This window comes from Mastacembelus armatus, chromosome 8, assembly GCF_900324485.2.
Source record: "Mastacembelus armatus chromosome 8, fMasArm1.2, whole genome shotgun sequence".
Classification (NCBI taxonomy): domain Eukaryota; kingdom Metazoa; phylum Chordata; class Actinopteri; order Synbranchiformes; family Mastacembelidae; genus Mastacembelus; species Mastacembelus armatus.
Window position 1 is genome coordinate 9,353,909 of NC_046640.1, and position 19,830 is coordinate 9,373,738.

At 42.6% G+C, this 19,830-nt stretch overlaps 1 protein-coding gene across 1 annotated transcript; it reads right to left on the reverse strand.

Annotated features, from left to right (window-relative positions):
- Window positions 1-1,389: 1,389 nt before the first annotated feature.
- On the reverse strand, window positions 1,390-19,482 carry map3k3 (mitogen-activated protein kinase kinase kinase 3). Its single transcript, XM_026324312.2, has 17 exons — window positions 18,131-19,482; window positions 13,826-13,898; window positions 12,693-12,814; window positions 11,413-11,453; window positions 10,959-11,058; window positions 10,505-10,618; window positions 10,091-10,211; window positions 9,565-9,698; window positions 9,158-9,231; window positions 8,905-8,972; window positions 8,579-8,674; window positions 8,297-8,458; window positions 7,655-7,803; window positions 6,350-6,481; window positions 5,616-5,745; window positions 5,279-5,456; window positions 1,390-4,464 (listed from the first exon to the last, which is right to left on the reverse strand). The coding sequence occupies exons 2-17, from the start codon at window positions 13,827-13,829 to the stop codon at window positions 4,236-4,238; spliced, it is 1,854 nt and encodes a 617-aa protein (XP_026180097.1). The 5' UTR covers window positions 13,830-13,898; window positions 18,131-19,482; the 3' UTR covers window positions 1,390-4,235.
- Window positions 19,483-19,830: the final 348 nt, after the last annotated feature.

A 19,830-nucleotide genomic window follows, 5' to 3' on the forward strand; every position in this document is an offset into this window, starting at 1 on the left:
GCGTGTGTGCGTGCGTGCGTGCGTGCAGAGTCTGTAAGTGCTGATCATATTTATGTGGTTTTACCTAAATACAAATTTTCACGACCTTTAGTTGTAATGTTTTTTGTTTTTTTTAGGCCATTCTTCACTTAACTAATGGATTTGAGTGGTGTTGAAGCAGCAGGACCTAACGGGAATGGGTGGCGTTGAAAATCAGGGGGGCTTAAGTGGGACAGACAGGCCGCCTAAATGACTCAGCACCACTGGGTCCAAACAGTGGGCCACAAAGAAAGCGAGTGGAGAGCCAGTTCAGGCCCAGAGCTAGAGGAGTCTGCCTGTCAGCAGGAATTCTGGGGGCCCAAATAAACCACAGCGACAGAACTGAATACAACACAAACACATCACGTAACAGCATTTAGATACAATCCCAGGCTGTAACCTGCCAAAAGCAACTTTTACTGATCATATAGCAGATATGGGAGAGCATCATTAAACAACAGTCAGCAAAGTTAGCAGCCCTGTGACACATCACTGTGCTAACATGTTTGCAGTTGCAGTTATTATGTTCACTATATTCATCATCCTAGTGTAGCATTGTTGCTAATTAACACTTAAACTCTACTGTATGTACAGCTGAGGCTAATGGGGGTGTCATAGGTCATAAGTAGGTGTTCTGACACATTCAGAGTGCAAAGTTTCATTTCATTCATTCTGAACCACAAATCTTTACAAATAGATTACACAGCTACCAACTGGTTGGGTTAGGGTTAGGGTTAGGGTTAGGGTTAGCCCTAACTCAGAATAAGAAACACTGTAAAACTACAGCGTTAAATTACTTTCCTATTGGAATATTACATTTATTTTTCTCATTGGCTCACATCATTTCCAGGAGAAAAAAAAACATTATAGAAGAAAACAGCAAAGATGAATATACAGGGCAGCTCCCCTATTGCCAAAATAAAGACAAAACCATTTTTTCACTAAAATCTAAAAATGTTATTACCTACTGTAGTTATATTAGTCTTGATATGTTCCTTGTTTATTGCTAAAAAAAAGAGGGGGAATCAATTAATAAAGGCAATAAAACCCAAACCTCATCTATGTGTCAAGCCAAGAAAAAGGCCTTTTGTTCAACACAATCTGTTTTCGCATCACACAGCCAGACACAGCCGCAGAAACCTCTCCTTCCTGCATCCTGTTTTTTCCTCATGAGAAGAGCAAAAAGAGAGGAAGAAACGAGCGCGAGAGAGAAAGAGGAACAACGAGTGCATCAATCTAACAGCTTCTCGCTGCCAACAATGAGCTCAGTCTCCTGTGTCCTTTCATTTACTGGACTCAGTGAATGTGGACAGGCCACAACTGTCATCCTACACATGTAAACCAGTTAACAAAAAAAAAAACAACCTCACACAATTTTTAAAAACTGTTTATTTGCTTTGGAGAGGGGCCATGACTTAGATAGAACATATATTTATAAACACTGTCAATAAACATAGTTTTCTTTTCTTACTGTAAAATAAATTTGATACATTAGACTTTGCACTGCAAGTCTTGTCATGATACATAATCATACATTTACATATACAGATTTCTAACAACTAGTTTGTATTCATTTGCTTATCCCAGGGTCCTTTTTTCCTAGAACCGCATCTTTTTCCAACACTGAACATGTTTTAGCTGCCTTTATCTTGTAGCAGCCGCATGGAAATATTTTCTTATTAGCGTTGGGGCAGCAGCACCAAGGCCTTTGCCCAGAAAACCATTCAACACTGGACTTGTTGTCTAAACCCTGGGATAAACGAAGTCGTCGTCTGGGTTGAATGGCGAACTCTGACATAAGACACTGGCTCTGATACTTTGGCGCACACACACACACACACACACACACACACACTTTAATTATGTTTTAATAACACTGAAATCACACAAGAAATACACCCAGCAGTTTCTTCTGTAAGTTAAGCCGTTAAAGGTTTCATTCATGAGACCTCATTGAAGTTTCAAACCACTATGGCCAAATGATTCAGTTTCCGTAACCTGTCAGGTAATACTGTCATCTAAATGTATAACTAAGGATTTGAGCCGGAACAAGAACCAGGCCGCCAGAGTTCGTTTTCCACTGATCTTTCATTTATAAACCCCAATTCTCTAATGTCTGCAAAACCAGTTGCTTTCAATGATTTTTTACTTTTAATGACACCATGTCCTGAAAGTATCATTTGATCTGACACAGTCTAGATATAAAAAATAGATATTTTTAGATATATATTTGCTTATAAAATCTAATTGAGCGGACATGGGGATATAAATAAAAATGAAACAATTTTCACATTTGAAGTGAAAAAAACAAACAAAAAACAACAACAAACAAATCAAATTTGATAACAAAAGCCCCAACAACATTCATTTTATATAAAAGTGCATCTGATTTAAAATTGATCCTTAAGATAAGGCTTCTCAGTCAACAATGTTTGGCCCGGACACACGTGGACAGTATGCTCTTAGGCAAAGGCAAAAGGAATCGCTTTAAAATTAAGGCCCTTAGTTTGTTTGTTTTTTTTTTCTCAACAATAAAAAACATTGTCTGATTCATGCTTACATTCTGTACAACTGACACCAAGTCCATACATAATCCTGTATCTGTCCCTTTTTGGCACGTTGTAAGCTGACAACACCCGTGACACTGCAGGAGGAGGATGGCAGGTAGAAGGGAAAGTCGCACTGAGGACACTGCTAGAACAGGACTGTGAAGTGTCATGCTAAAAAGAAAAATGTCAAAGCAAAAAACCCCCCTCAGCTCCTCTTACAAAGCTACATGTCTCCTGCATAGTTTATATGATTCAATCCAGATTCTTAGACCATAATGAAGTGCATGGATTTTCTTGATTTCCCAGAATCCATTAAGGTATTCCCAGATTGTTAGTTTTAATACCAAGAGCCAGTAATACTGACAGTGGTAATACAGTGGAGCTGATTTTTTTCAGTGGAGAAAGCTTAACAAAGATATTTCTGACTTAAATCAGATGTGATAACTTCACAGCCCCAGTTTGTGACTCTCATCTATCACTGTTACACTAAAGTCACAGGGAGAACCATTGAAAAATACCCAGCAATCATTAACAAACCTAGATGATCATTGAATAGACCTGCTGACAAGGAATATGGCAAGGATATGTCATTTCTGTTATCAATCCTCTGTATCATCCAACACACATATTTAATAGTTTTGCATCCAACTAAGCATTTTTGAAAACACTTTCACAACAGGGTTAACTGTCCATTAATGATTCCTAGGAATGTTTTTGCCGCTGTGATGAGAATATAACGGTAAGATGAGCAGTACAAACTGGAGCTGTTAGCTGCAGTGCATCATCGCCTCGAGGCTAATGACAGTAGAAAAATGTGTGTATTTGGCTCTTACTGTGAATTTCTGATAACTAAGCCATGCTACATTATTTACTATGGGGCTGAAACCAAAACATGCTTTAGCTTATTTTTTATTGATATTTTCAAACCGCTGAACATTATTTTTCTATTAAGCTCCAGTGTAGTTACTCTACACATATCTCCATTTGGCATCCAAACATGTAGCTAGAAATGCAAAGTGCTTCACAAACAGCTTTTAACAGAGTGATAGCTCTAAGGTTGAAATGAGCTGTACTGCCAAGTTGAGGAAAAAACAAAGAGAACAACCTGTCCAGTTAACACTGTAGTGCACCAGTGGTGTTTTGCATCCGCTGGACAAATCGGAACTTTAAGCCTGCTAAGGGTGCTCACATAAATATTCAAAAATCAAACACTTCAGGACTTCCTGGCATTTGCCACAACTGCCCAACATGTGAATGTAAACACAGGAGTGGATACTTTATGTAGACACAACTGGGGGATGAGCTGTGACTCGATGATGCTGCATTTGGTGCATGTGTTTGTATCTGTCAAGGATCAGCTGCCCACCAGATACTTTATCTGTGTTTTGTTTCCCCCTGGTGGTGACTCTTGTTGGAGCATATACCATTGGCTTTCAAAGCATCGCTCTGACTGATATTGTCAAGCTGTCGGTACTTTGAATTTGTGCGAGTCGACACTGACTCTACTTTGAACCATCTGAGTGATGGCGCAGGGTCAGTGGGTTTAACTCTGACGTTCAGGCCAGTTCCACGTCTGCTTTTTAGTCAAGGATGGTTTTCAAGGAAGCTACAGATACTGCTGAGGCTACTGTGCTGCTCTGAGGCGTAAGTTCAGAAATCAGGCAGATTTCAGCACAGAACCTGTGAGAAGGGATGTCTGAGCAGCTCCTCAGCACTCGGCCTGTGTTTAGCCTCCACGAAGATGCAGCGGATAAAGTCCCGTGCCTGATCGGAGGTGTGCAAGGGCAGCAGTGGGTTGGTTGGCTGGGTGGCGATCTTGAATATGGCCGCCATGGCCTCGTATTCAGCCCATGGTGGTTTTTCTGTTAGCATCTCCACCACTGTGCACCCAAGGCTCCTGTAAAAGACATGTATGATTGGCTTTGCTTCAGTTTAATCTGCAGCTGTGTCATAAAACAAGCTGAAACAAATACCACATATTAAGTCTCAGCCACTTAATACTATGAAGGAATGTTTTTAGTGGAAACTGCAGAAGGATTCCTCCACCTGTTTGGGAGGTGCAAAGCCTACTGGGAACATTACTCCCCATCCATCCTGGAACCTGGAACATACCAAACCCTGTTATGACCTGTCTGACTGGCCTTCAGCCAATCACATCACTTGCCTGGTGGGTTACCACCCAATCAGATTGCATAAGTGAAAGTTGTCTGCTGTGTGTGGGAGTGTGGCAGGAACAGGGTTACATACAGCAGGCTCCTCACTCTATGTTTTTCATTTTAAGAGCTCTGTGCTTCTGCCAGTTTATGAGTAACAGGTTGGTATTTTCATGTTTTCACATTCATGTCTCGTCCTGACAGCCCATCGTGATGTGGGATCCTTCTTACAATGAACTTATTGAATGAAACTACTTCTACCCATTCAGCACATGTAGCAACCTTTGTCCCCATTTCCAATTGAACAGTTGTTATCGGGAATAGTTAAAAGACACAGATTTAAATGAGAGTCAATTCAGTCAAATTATTGCTAAAACTAAGCAATGACGTCTGTGCATGTTTGTCAGTCACATAACTGGATTTAACCAGCATTATTAGCAAGTATCATATTTCTTTGCTCCACTGTTTGTGATGAAAGAGCTACTGTAGGAAATTGAGGAAGGAAGAAATCTATCACTAAAAACAGCTCCTCGATAAACTAGTATCTCCTGGTCTTACCAGACATCAGCCTTCCTGCCATAGCCCTCTCCGCTGATAACCTCTGGGCTCATCCAGTAGGGGGTGCCAGTCACTGAGCGGATGCCGGTGCCAGACATGCAGATGGTCTGCAGCCTCTTGCTGGCGCCAAAATCTCCGAGCTTCACGTTGCCCGCTGAATCCCGCAGGATGTTGGCACCTGAGAGCCAGAGTTGATAAGGAACATGGAAATATTTTGTCACCAATTATCTTCCACACTTGGTAAGACAAAAACACTTCGATATTAAATCACTGTCTGAACACTCATCTGATGTCTAAACAGCAAAATGCTCAGGTGCCTGTAGTTAAACAGGACTACCTTTGATGTCCCTGTGTACAATCATGTTGCTGTGCAGGTAGGACATGCCCTCCAGGATCTGTCTTGTGTACTTCCGGGTCACATTTTCCGTCAGGGCCCCATAGGCTTTCAGCTGGTCTTTGACCGAGCCCTGATACAAAATAAAAGCACATGTATTATACACTGTTCCTTTAAAAAAACACTATCTCACCAAAGTACACGGCTCATGAAAGATATCTGTGAAATGTACTTTTGTGTTTGTTTTTCTAACAGACCTGAAGAGATGAAGTGATTAGTCGGATTAGACTGACGAAAGATCAAAAACCAGTGGCTTTACTGCAACGGTTAGCGAATTTGTCTGACGCCTACACCAACATCAGCTGGTTTTTTTAGTGCCTCCATGATGTCTTCATGTTGCTCGATTTTAGACAGGTAAGCCAGCTGGCTACGTAAACATGCAGTAATTACAGCTCAGGAACCAAACTGAAACAAGGTATCTGGGGTCAGAGCGGAGGTAAAATTCCTCAGTTGTTCCTGTGGTTCAAAAGAGCCATAAATATTCTCTTTAAGTCTTGCGAACAGTTTCAGGTGGGAGCACAGGAAATCTGCCCCATTCTTCTGAATGCCTAAAGTTCTTTATTTCCCTACTTTAATAAAAATTCCAAATGTTAAGCCATGGCACCTGATCGTTGTTCTTTTCTTCTGTTTTATTTCATGCTCTTATGTGACTGGTTGAGTTGCCTGAGAAAACCCACCCCCGGCATGTACTCCATGAAAATAGTGAGGGTCTTCTCATTGTGGTCCCTCAAGCAGCCGTAGTACTGAACAATGCGCTCATGATGCAGATTTTTCAGCAACTGGATTTCACACTCCAAAGCGCTGACCTCCTGCACAGAAACAATGAGAAAATACGCATTTAAAACTCAAACAACGGGCTCAGACATGAAAAATTAAAATGATCATGAATGAACAGTGCGTCTTTGTTGATTTAATGTTTTCAGTTGCAGACAATGCATGTTTTTTGTGGCTGTGGCTACTCCCCACAGGCTCGGTCATATCTGTTTCCACAAACAGACACAACCATAAACAGGGGTATGACTAACAGTGACTTATGTTAGTCAGTGACTTATTACTCTGCCAAAAGTGAAACCTAAAGCAGAGAGTAAACAACAGGCAACAGCACAGTTCCTCAAAAGAAGTTCCTGTGTTTACTTCAGAGAACGAGGCCACAACAGAGAGAGGGGCAGAGAGAGAGAGGGAGGGAGGCGCAAACTAATCCCCGGTTTAATAGAAACAATAACAGATTCACATCTGCGACAAACTGGGGGAGGGAGTGGGAGTATGAAGGGGTGATGGAAGGCCAAGGCAACGCCGAAACGCCACCCGCCACCAACACCACAACACTCGGCTCCGTTCAGATACAGGAAGTGACAGTGCATGTTTTCTCTGTGGCAGACAGGAAAAGACATTAAAATGGGGAACGGGGGTGGGGGAGAAGGGTGGAGGAAGGAAAGAAAACCTCTTTGATACACTCCACTTCTTGAGTTTCTGGATTTCTTTCCTGCAGACTGGTTATTGTAATGTTTTTGCTGAAGTCCTGAGCTAAAACTGAAGCAGGGATATTTTTTAAATGGTTAATGCATTAATCCCACACTCAGTCGGTCATGCTAATCACCTGCATTCCAGCATAGAGGCCTGAAAAGATCAGCATGCACAACATATGAGGTCATTCTTGCTGTGTAAACAGGCAGGCTTGTGATTTGTTATTAATCAACAAACTGTTCACTCTCTTTACTGTTTTATTCCAGTGCTTTTAAACATGAATTATTCAAATAGCAGGCAGATGACACAACAGCATTTCCTAAAGATAATGGGTAACTTGTGCAACCAGAACCAGAGGTGGCAAATATGTAAACATGCAATATTTCTTTTCAAACGAAGCCGTGAACAAGAAAAATTGAAAACAGTATGAGAAACAGAAATGGAGAAACTAAACATGGTGTCCCTGTGAAAATATAGTAGTATATAGTATACCAGCATACCCAGTTGGTATCTCTCACCTTGCTGGTCTCAGGACTGCCGGGGTCAAACTGGACTTGCTTGGCAGCCAGCTCTCTCCCAGTATCCACATCGTAACACAGGTAAACTCGTCCAAACGCTCCCTGGCCCAGAAGCTTCCCGCGCCGCCATGTCACCGGAGCACTGGGAGCTGAAAAAAAAAACCAGACAAAAAAAAAAAAAAACACAACACATAAACATACTCAGATGTTCATTTTCATAAAACATACAACATCCTATCTCACACACCACGGAAAAGAGACAGTAACCTGAAGCCAAATGTCTTTATAGATATAAAAAACTATTATGTTTTCACTTATACCTTCACACAGTCCCACAGTTTCCACCATATTTGTGTCAAGCTATGTTAAACATCTGGATGCACCGGGCTTAAATCGATATCTACCTTCTTATTTAACTCTGGTTAAAAAAGCAAATACGTGTATTTTCCAAAATGTCGAAGAGGTGTCCATTGGTGCTTATTTTACTAGTAACTAATTCTATAGGGAGCTTCAATAGAAAAATTAGTATCCCTTGAATCCCACAGTGTGTCATTTATTTATCTCTTGAGAATGTTTGTCATCCTGAAAAAGTGTATTTTCCAAAGGACTTTTTGTTTAGAGTGCGGCTGGATCAGCGCTCACATTTGTGGGCAACAGAACGATCCTGGGGACGCAGCCTGCCCTGGGCGTCGACGAGCTGCCAGCTGCCCAAGCTCTCTTCGCTGCCGTTGAGCGACCGGCGTGAAGGCACCAGAGTGAACAGGTTCCCCTGAGGGCGACGGATCCGCGGAAATGTTCGACGGCCTGAATGAGATCGGAAAAGAGGCTGGCTGAGGTTTATATCACATGATGGATCATAGGAAAGAAACACTACGGAGAGAGATAGACCATCAAGAGACTATTCACATAAACTGGTTGTCCTACCTTCACTGTGGTCCTTATGATGCAGTGAGACATGGTACCTACGGGGATAGGTGCCTCCCTTCCCTGCTACCCTGTCATACACATGATTCTCCCTGTCTGAAGGCAGATATCAAAGGGTCAAAGGTCAGCTGGATTACACTGTTTATTACTTTCCCTTGTAGCTGGTACTTAAAAGAAGAACATAGTACATATGAAATTGAAAACACTGATCAAATGTCAACTGTTTGTATGAATAAAAAGCAAACGCTGCTCGCTAGAGTAGATTTCTGTAGATTACTGGGTTTGTGAATGTGAAAGAGTTTGTCTCAGCATTAACAACATTTCACCTGAGAACTCCTGACGATTATCAGGATAACTCTTGGCTCTGTGCATGCGAGATTTCCTCAGTGAGGGGCTATGAGAGAAGCAGAGGAAAGAAGAAAGAGACGTTGAGAGGCTTCCCAAACTAAAACACAGACAAATTTAATGTTTACATAAAATAGGTTACAGGGAATGAAATTTTGTATTGACACAACAATAAAGTAATAAAACATGTAATGAACATTGAGTTCCTGGTCACAGGCAGGTTTTGCTCCTGACCTGTCTGAGTTGCTGTCCAGAGACTGACAGGATCCAGAGACTGAGTTCTCTGCACTGCTCCAGGGATCCAACACCTGTACAGGGAACAGTGGAAAATGAAGGATGTGTATACAAATGTGATTTGTGTACGCATGAAAGAAAAATACACCCTAAAACAAAATTTATGTTTGGAAAGCTGAATCATTTAGGGGACCTAGCGAATGCTTTGTTTGACCTTTTCCTCACAAATTAAGTTTTAGGTCTTCATAATCACTACCATTCTGACACCGAAAATGTACCCAATATACCTGAAAATAAGCCGAGAAACTTTCATGGCTTCAGAGATCAGAATGGGTCTTAAGCTGCTGAAGGTTTGTTATTTACAAGTGTCTGAGATTATAAACACATCTTGTCAGGCAATGACTCACACACTGATCGCTGGTCTCAGGGATGAACTCCCCTTCGCTGTTTATGCTGGTGTATGAACCCTGACGAGCGATCCTCTGCTGCCGTTCAGGCACGTAGCCAGGGGGCGGTGAGCTGCGCCCCGTGTTCTGAGAACCTGGGATTAGACAGCACTGATGAGCAGAAAGGACAAACTTATATAGATGAAAAATAAGAATGTAAAGCAATATCTGGACTTTACAGACCTGAGGACTGAAAGGTGCACAAATGTGCTTAGAGTACATCAGCTCATGTAATGATGAAATGTGAGACTATGCTCATACAGAACACATCCATGTAATAAGGTTTGTTACACAAAGAAACATAGATACAGAGAAAAAGCAACTGGACGAATAACTGAGGGAGTAAAGAAGCTACAAAGGGGTACGACAAAAACAAAATGCTTCCGAGAGAATTATCATGTTTACGTTAGCTGGCTTTGAATCAGCGTGACTATGTTGCTGCAGACAGGGTCAGACACAGCTCTGAATAAAAGTTGAAGATATGTACCAGTTGACAGATGGCGTCCTCTGGGTTCAGCGGACTGGTACACCGTGCTAACGTCTCCGGTGGACTGGGAGGACTTGATCCTCACCTGTTTGCATGGCACATGGTGGGACGGGGAGGAGGCCTGGAGTCAGAGACACAGGGGGGAGAGAAGACCTGTCTTTAAACAAAACCACAATCATGTTGGCAGGCAAGTTAGTGTAATTTAAATGAATGAGGAACCTCCATTTTTTCACAACATGAGACTGTGACGAAATGGCAGTGGTGTAATGATGGACCGTAACTACACACCCAGGCTGTGTGCGTGTGTGTGTGTGTGTGTGTGTGTGTGTGTGTGTGTGTGTGTGCGTGCGTGCGTGCGTGCGTGCGTGTGTGTGCGCGCGTGTGTGTGTGCATGTTCATGTGCATGTGTCTCACATTGCTGTGCTCCTGAGTGAGCAGCAGGATCTTGATGCTCTTCATGTTGGAGCTTCGGTCCAGTAGGTCGATTGCCTTGTCCAGGTCGTCCTGACCTCGCAGAGGGATTGACAGCTGCCAGACACACACACAAACACACACACATGATACATGTGAACACACACATACAACAATTTGCAAACATACAAAGGCTAGGGAGCACTTGCAACTGTGCAAATATTTAATCACTATATAAATATTGAAACATATATTCACATACAACAATAAGCCCAAATATGCAACAGAAAGTGAATCACTACCTTTGCACATAAACAATAAACAGTCGGTGTCTAATACTTGCCCTCGGAGCATGTCTGGAATCACCAATCTATGCAGGGTTTAACTGAGAGAGTGCTGGGGAAGGACAGAATGAGTGGAGAGAGACAAGGTGGTAAAACCAGAGACTCCACTTTACCTCATTGTTCATATAATGCAGGTCTAGCTGCTGCCCAAAGACAGATTTAACCTTCTGCTGGATTTCCTCGAACTGCACAGGTCGGCCAAACATCAGGATCCTGCACATTAAAAGAAAAACCAAGAAATCATACAGACAGGCGGATTAGGAGAGACCGCTAACGAAACTGACTTCGAGCTACATAGAAGCTGCTGTTTAAGTGAGTGTTTTTAGTGCAGATTCCTGCAAGTACACCTTGCATATTTGTGGTTTGTGCTAGCAGCCACAGACTAACCACAGTCCTTTCCTCTTCCATTTTCCAGCTCACATACCAGTCTGAATTAAGTGCTGGAGTGTGTGTTCGACTCTGGGATGTGTTCTTTCTCATGAACAGGAGCATGTGACAAGACTTGCTCACTTATGGATACATGAATGTCTGTTTTCTACACGTCAGTAAAGCCCAACACAAACTCACCTCCTCTCTCCTGAGAACTCAAACTTTATCCTGACATCATCCTGAGGGAAAGCAGAAACACAAAGGTCAAGGAGCACACAGGAGGTCAAAGGTCATCAAAGTTCCATAGAAAAGGTGGCACCGTACTCTGTGAGTCATGTTCACCCCAAACAAAATCCATAGACCATCATAGGTGTCACAGATTACTAAAATGGCTTGGCATTTGGAAGTTTTGCTACTTTAAGACTAACTTGCACATGTGATGTCTTTTACACAAAGATTCTTTACTCAGAGGACGAGTCACTCCACTTCTTTTATGTCTTCATTGTTTATAAAACCCACTTCCACTTGTAACAGCCACAAACTAGGTTATTGAGCTAGGAAAATGGTGCAGACTCTATTTCCCAGGAGGAAAATCTTTGGTCGTAAGTAAATACTATCCTGCCCATGAGCTGTCTGCTTTGGCTCTTCTCTGCGGCTGTACCTCAATCACACTGGTAACAAGTGAGGGTAGGTGGGCTATAAGCCACTCTCCCACATGTGCAGAATATATTTTTAGAAAAGCAGTTGAAAATAACTGGAATTAATAACTTTCAGATGAAGGAGTAGTGAAGTGGTGGGTGGCTACCTTGGGATTTCATCGGTTATTATAATAAATTAGCCAACTGTGTGGGCCAGGGGAAATGCAGCGGGAATAAATCTGAACGGATGATACCTAATTATATGGCACTTTATTATAGCCGCTGTCGGAGGACACACACATAGTCACAAGAATAAAAAAGTACTTTGTCTACATATTAGGCCCTCTTGACCTCTACATTCAGTGCCATTTGTGTTGGACACAACTTAGAGGCTGTTAAATTTCACCCTGTGTGTTTAGTGATGCAACTGTTTGCAAACGGATGGTTGGAAAAAGCATGCTGTGGATAAAAACCCCGCACAGCTAGGTTTATCATTTGTCATCTTCCCCTTAGCAATTTGGGACTTTTAGCAGTTTTATTTGTTTTCGACATTTTTGCAGACACACTGGTATTGGCCAGAACAAAACATGCGGCTGATCATATCAGATGCCACATTTGTGTGGTTGAAGCTCAGAGTTTATGAATGAACATGGCTACGTTGCTTCCTTAGACTGACAGAAAATGCTTGTTGGTACAAAGTAAAGAACAGCTCTTTCAGATATCTAAGGCTATCTGACTAATAAAAGGTTCTAATTATTAATTACGTTATTCTTTCCAAACCACCCGCAGGCTTACAGTCTTCTGAAAAGTTCAAGTTGTGGTGACGCAGCTATAACGCACCTGTCTGTTAGTCTGGGCCGGCGTCTTGGTTTTGCCGCTGTCATATGACAAAACAGGTTGGCGCCGTGTCATCTGAAGGGCAACCAGGTCCTTCATTATAGAGTGGAGAGCCTGCCTCTCATCTGGAGAGGATAATGAGTTGGGAGAAATACACAATTAGAGTGCAGATTGGATATTGGATAATGTGTGTTTGTGTGTGTGTGACAGAAAGAGAGCTATGAGCCCTCACCAGTGCAGGATCAAACGGGTGGACGGCACTAAGGGCCATGTACCGCGTGTCAGGCTTAACAGCACCAAGCAGCATCTCTACAGACATGCAGGTAACTTCCCTTTGCTCATGTTAACTCAATGCATAATAAATTATACAGTGTATTTTCCTATCATTCAGTATCAACAGTGTTTCATTCAATATTCTTGTTGTTGCTGGACCTTCTTTAATGTTTGTTTAGCTGATGTGCTTTGTGTTGTTGTTGTGTAGCTGTTTAGTGTGTAGTAGTTGCAATAAATACATACACCCAAGTCTGGTATTTCTCTGTTTTTCTTTGGTTCACATATCAACCCCTGACTTACAAAAACTATTTTCTCCACAAAAAAGGTTAGAACTTCTGGTTCTTCTTGGCAGGCCACCAAGAGGAACTAAATAAATAAAATAAAATCAGGCATGCCTAATAGTTCTGATAAGTATTCATCAAAATCATAATTAAGGTAGTTTCCTACATTACATAGCTCCGCACTAAAACAGCAAGGACACTATTAGTCAGTCATCTTTAACTGCGGCCACATTGAGACTATCCTGTGACAGGCTGCCTGAGCCAGGGAAGGACTGCAGTGTTTTTCATATGCCTCTTCCCATGTTTGATCTCAGGGCAAGCTCTGCCGTGGCTGGACTAACTCACGAAGAGAAAATATTCTCCCTGTGTAGCTTGGACAGACATCATACAGCTCCAGGGCAGCAGAGAGAACCAGACCCCCACACCCGAAAAAAGCGATCCTTCGCCCGACAGCGTCTGCAGCAGCAGCTCGCACAGGATTCGGCCTCAGGGATGGTGTTTGGTGCGAGTGTCTGTTTTTATCTCATGCTGTGGGGAAACCATGCACAGAAATGTCTGTCTAACATCAGATCTTAGACTTACTCATTGTGGTGACGTACGTGGTCTACAAGCCAGTCTTCTGAAACTCGTCTCAGCTGTGGCAACCCACCAGAGCCTGCAGTGATAGAACAGAACAGAACAGAACTAGTTACCTAAAAGTGCTTGTAGTAACTGGCACTGTCGACTTGATAAAGAGAAGGATGTGAGTCAGTGAGTCAGACAGGAGATAACATGACAAAGGATCAGTCTCATAAAACTTGTCAGTATGCAAGTACCCCAGCCCATAAAACACCAGCGTGATAGTAAACATTACAAAAATGAGGAGGCCATATGCAAAAGGGGAAAGTCGGGTATGTCACAGTGGTTGTCCTTCCATTTACAACACAAACTGTTTTTCATGTTTGATTCCTCAGCAAATGTAGCCCAAACTTGCAGAAGACAGACCTAAGGTTTTTTTTTTTTTCCTGACTGAATGAAGAAAGTGTGCAGTGCATGTGAGAATGTGTTTCGAGTGTGTTGCCCATGAGAAAGAATGACAATTGGAAACGGCTGAAACTCAAGCTGCACTGGCAGCGATCAGTCTGGCACACTTCATATGGGAAAAATGTTTTTATGGAGAGTTTTCTGCCACTTTAAATATCTGCCAACTTTAAACATATCTGGTTGCACAAACTACACAAACCTAACTCAGCTGTCTATTGTTGATGTTACCAGGGCAGTATCATCTGTCCTGTTCAAGACGTCAACAGCACCAGAAACTGAGACATTCACTTCAGTGGAAAGGGTTTCCCCCAAATTTGTGCCAATAAACCACATACTTTAAACTAATTTAACAAACACAACTCTTGTTATTTGTGTGTAAACAGGTACCTAAAGCAAAAAGACACTTGATTATCAGACAATATATCTAACAAGAATGCACTGAGGTTTTTTTTCTCTACTAGTTCTAGTTCCTCAACTCAGGTATCTGTTGATACTGAGTTTGATTTAACACCAGCGCTTTTATTTTCAAACATTTACAATCCAGTTCATTCATCATTCATCACCGCATGAACCTCTTTGCTATCATTTTTCTTCACAGTAACTTGAGGCCAGAGATTGTTATGGTGTTAGAAGCTTGTCTGGCTTGTTGTGACTGAATGAATGGAAGTGTTTAATACCAAACTGTATACGATGTGGATCTGTCACTTATGGACAATACCTTATCAGAGGAATACCAGAGACTTGGCATGTGTGGTGTCTGAGGATGGCGCAGAAGAGGCTGCTGTCATTTGAGGTCTGAGGGTTCATTTGAACAATTAGAAAACTGTCCGGGGGAAGAAAACATGGGATGAAGGAAACTACTTCTATGGATAAAATGGGCAGCGTCGGCACCTGAGGCAACTCATTGACTCTGTGGATTTCTGGGTAATAATCACCCACAGGAATGCCAGGCACGTCCGCCCGTGGTTGGCAGAGTGCTGCCACGTTGCTTTCAAGCTTCTGCCACTCTCGTGTTCCCCGCCAACGGAGAAAATGCCAAAGACTTTTGTCCTTCAACCCCCCCGAACCTTATGCTCATGACATTTTTTTCCCCCTGCTAAATAACAGAGTTAATGAGATGTGCAATTCCAACATAACAGCTACGTGGATGTACAGTAACTTCGCAGAATTCAGAGCCATTATGCCGTTTCTACCTAAAAACTGTTCTCCATTAAAAACTGTTAAGTTGTTGGGTTTAGAAAGAAAAACTCACATTACACCAATTAACCTCAGTGTCCAATCCCTGATCTGCCGTTTTCTCTCCCATTTCTCCTGATTTTAATTGCCTCCAAACAGAGTTCAGGGAATTCAATGGAGAAGAAGGCTACACTCTACCAGTCCAGTCAGCTGTGCTTGCTTTATTTTCCTTGTATCACATTTCCAGGACTAGCAGGATTTACATGGATATTTCTCCCCCCTCACTTCTCTGTCTGCTGTGAGAGGTGTTTAGTCTGATGCTGTTTTTCCCAGCCGCAGTCCTCACTCTGTCCTTAGCCAATGATGCATCTGGACTCAGGGCTTCACAGCAAAATCCCCTGGCCTGATGTCTCTCCTGTTTCAGGTGCACATGTGCTTTTGATTCAGGTCGGCCCACCGCATTTAAATACTGCAATCTCAACAAAGAGCGAGTGCTTGCCTTGGCTGACGCTTCAAACGCCTTTTGTAGTGTATTAACACACACAGATGCTCTCAAATATAAATTTCAAATAGATAAGTTTATGTACAATCTCAATGCTGCTTATTCTGTGTGTCCATAAAGCAACATGTAAGAGTCAATTGGTAAAATAGTTGGAGGACCTTCAGTGTTTCATAACTGAATCAACTTATACAGATATCAGTAACATAAACCCAACTGTGTTTTGCCATCAAGAGAAATACATCCCATAACAGTAACACTCTCTGACCCAAGGACACTCAGGATTTTGGAGACACTTTTTGAAACAATGAGCCTGACTTTCAACTTTCAACTCTAGCAAAATAACAGTAACTGTGGTGTGGAGCCTGGGTGGAGCTAAAGCATGAGCAACGTGATAGGCTGAGAGAGCTGCCAAAGGGTCACACAAGGATTCATTAAACCCTCCTACACGAGTCTTACGTCTTCATCGCATTCAGTGACACCAGCCTGTGGCTCACGCATAATGTCTAGCTCTGTCACTCCGCATTGATGTGCAGTCATCATCCGTTCATATAGAAACATCAAGTCACAGATCTAAGCACCTGCTCAGGTCCAGCCACACTGGATCTGTGGCTCTGACACCACCTTCCCAAGGTTACATCAGTGTACGTTATGCTTTCTGTAAATATGAAACAATCAGATGAAAGTGTCAATTCAGAATAAAGTGCTACTGTGGCACCTTTTTAACTAGTCCAATATTTTTTAAATCACCTACTGGCAGTAGACGTGATATGTGGAGTAACTGTGCAGGGAATAATTTAAAAGCAACAGTCTATGCGTAGACTTTAACTTGGCAAAACCTGCTTTCTCATTTGTTACATAGTGCTACTTAACTTGTTATCTTTGTATCACTCTCCACAGGTGTACATTTACATAAACCTGTAACTCATTCTAGGTCCATATGTTCTTTGTAGACCCAAGTTGTTCTGATAAACTCGCTCAAACACTTAGCAACTAGAGGCCTGCAGCTTGTGGGGGCTATATTTAAGTGTGTATATTTTAAAAACAAAAAAAACGCAGCAGACCGTAAATAGCTTTCTGTAGGTGTTTCTTTAGTGGATGTCTCAGAATTCACCGCCGTCTTACATCTCCCCCTGGTCTGCTTACTGCGGCTAGTTCCATGATGCTTCAGGTACCACACAAACTGCTGTTAAAGCAACTGTCTCATTTCCTTTTCTGCAAAAATTAAAATGCCTCCTTGATCAGTCACTTTAAACCCATAGTCAATTACTCATCCATACAAGTTTGTGAGTGTTTTAACCAGTTGTGAGTTCTGTTATGTTATTCTTCTGTAATTGTTTTATTAAATCATTGAATTTACTGTGTAACTGCAAACAGATTGTTGCTGTTATAAAGCATGAATGTCCAAACAAAGAGAAAAAATAAACAAAGGGAACACATGCAGCCAGGGTCAAACAATCTATTACCTGAAAGCACAGACTAAAATGGATTTTATGATATTTTCTAATGCAACTTTCTAAGGCTCCCCGTCTATTTACTTTTGACCACTTGCTATTAAAAAAAACATCAACAGACCATTCTGCATTTCCAGTGAAATATCCATCCATCCATGCATCCATCCATCCATGCATCCATCCATCATCTATACCCACTTATTCCTAACCAGGGTCACAGGAATCTGCTGGAGTCTATCCCAGCTCTCTTTGGGTGAAAGGCAGGGGTCCACCCTGGACAGGTCCCCAGTCCATCACAGGGCCACATAGAGACAAACAACCTCACACACTCACACTCACTCCTATGGGCAATTTAGAGCCACCAATCAACCTGACATACATGTTTTTGGACTGTGGGAGGAAACCAGAGTACCTGGAGAAAACCCACACAAGCACAGGGAGAACATGCAAACTCCACTCAGAAAGGCCCCTGATGGGTTTCAAACCAGGAACCTTCTCGCTGTGAGGCAACAGTGCTAACCACTAAACCACTGTGCTGCCTTTCCAGTGGAATGTAAAATATTTGAAGTGAGTGAAAAGCATTATAGACCCTTTGATCTTGCAAACACAATGTAATTAATAATAACACAGTACAGTAACACAGTTTTGCAGCAGGAAGCTTGTTCTCCCCATAAGACACGGAGGATTCACTCGCCACCTGCCCTCCCTGTCACGTGCACACCACACGACCCTCACCTGTCGCGATGATGATCTCGGTCAGGACAGGACCGCGCTTCTTCCGCGCGCAGGTCGCTCCGATCACCGGTGTCTCGAGGCAGAGATGACGCAGGCTGTTGCTCACATCCGTGGGTGTCCTCGGTCAGATCCACACACCGGGGAGTGTGCGCGTTTGTGTGGGCGCCATGGCGGGGCTGACCCCCCAGGTAACGTAGGCTCGTGTTCTTCAACGGAAAGTTAGTGCACACACACACACACACACACACGGGTACTTCCCGGGTTGTAAAAACAAACAGCCGTGAGTTTTACGCACAAAATGTTCCGATGGAAAAATCCTACATCAGACTGATCCAGCTGGGACCCAAAAACAAACTTTTACTCCAGTCCAGCGTCGGATCTTTGGAAAACTCAAATGTCCAGAACATCTTCAGAAGTGTCACTGGATGTCAGCGCTTTCAGGCGGCGGGACACACAGTCGCTTCCCATAACCGCGTTAAACGTGAACAAAACCTACCCAGCTATATGTGACCATGACTGTATGGCCTGCACGTCATCCATTTGTGCGTTAACAGCTCGCCAGAGGAAAAGACCGTACGATTTCCGTGATTTTGATGGCCTCTCTTCCTGCTCGCTTTGCAGATTTTCCTTCTCCGTGTTGCCAGGTTTGGGTCTAACAGTTTCTAGGCTGGAGATGTGTTTTTTTTTACCTTATGTTTGCATTACATACAAATGCATCGCCTTGAATATGGACCTAAACACAACCATTAAGGCCTCAGCTCTAAAACACAAGCACAGAGGAATCTGATTCAGAGGGCGACATAATGGAGTTCAGACCAGTAACAAAAACTAAAATCACACTTGCAATAAAACGAAACCGCCTGTATTTGTTTATTATAGACGAAAAAACCCTAACCCTTAATGCCAACAGAAGTTGAGTTGGATAAACTCCATCGATGTTTTGGACTTCGCAGAGCTCCGGACCTTTAGATTACGGTTCCTGGATGACTCATATGAGAAACTACCTGACTTTAGTGTGAAGGATGCCATAAAGTTGTTAAACGATGTCTGCAGCCAGCGACAGTCCACAACTTTCTTCAGCCAAAACAAAACAAAGCAAGAAATAAATGTTCAACCGAATACGTCAAACTTCCTGACAGAAAAAATATCGCCACCGGAACCCGCTTTTATGCTTCCAGCAAGTCGCGAAAGCCGCAGTCCAGTGTTGTTTCCATGTTTTCCACCCGCTCGGCTGTCCGTCGTCCGCACGTCTGTAATCCCATGGATTTATTCCCAGAGGGATTTCTGATTACTAAACTATGTAAATTAGAGCCCACAGACGCGGGGACGCGCTGTTACTCGGTCGAAGACCTTCTACTGGAGCGCGCACGGCATTAGAGGGGCGGAGCAACAGTGACGTAAACTTGTGCTGCCTCCAATAGTGTCGGAAAAGCCAAAGTTAAACTCTTTTGTTACCGTTGTACTGCAGCAGCTAACGCGGTTTTTGTTTTACCGCTCAATAGGTATTTATCAGGGATGGAATAAGTAGATTTACATCACTGCGGTTTATAAGTATACCTAACATTACTTAACTACGTACTTTTAATGCAACGCAACAAGTATTTCATTACATTTCAGACGGAAATACATTTTATTTTTTACTGAACTACGTTAATTTACTAGATTCATATAAGTTTCAGATTGTATACAACCACTTAAAC

What these genes read in the sequence shown, in the direction of transcription:
- map3k3 (XM_026324312.2), bottom strand. An exon ending in CGGCCCAGACTAACAGACAG is followed by an intron (nt 11,454 to 12,692) that starts GTGCGTTATAGC and finishes GCTTTCCCTCAG; the next exon opens with GATGATGTCAGGATAAAGTT. An exon ending in GGCAGGAAGGCTGATGTCTG is followed by an intron (nt 4,465 to 5,278) that starts GTAAGACCAGGA and finishes TGTCTTTTACAG; the next exon opens with GAGCCTTGGGTGCACAGTGG.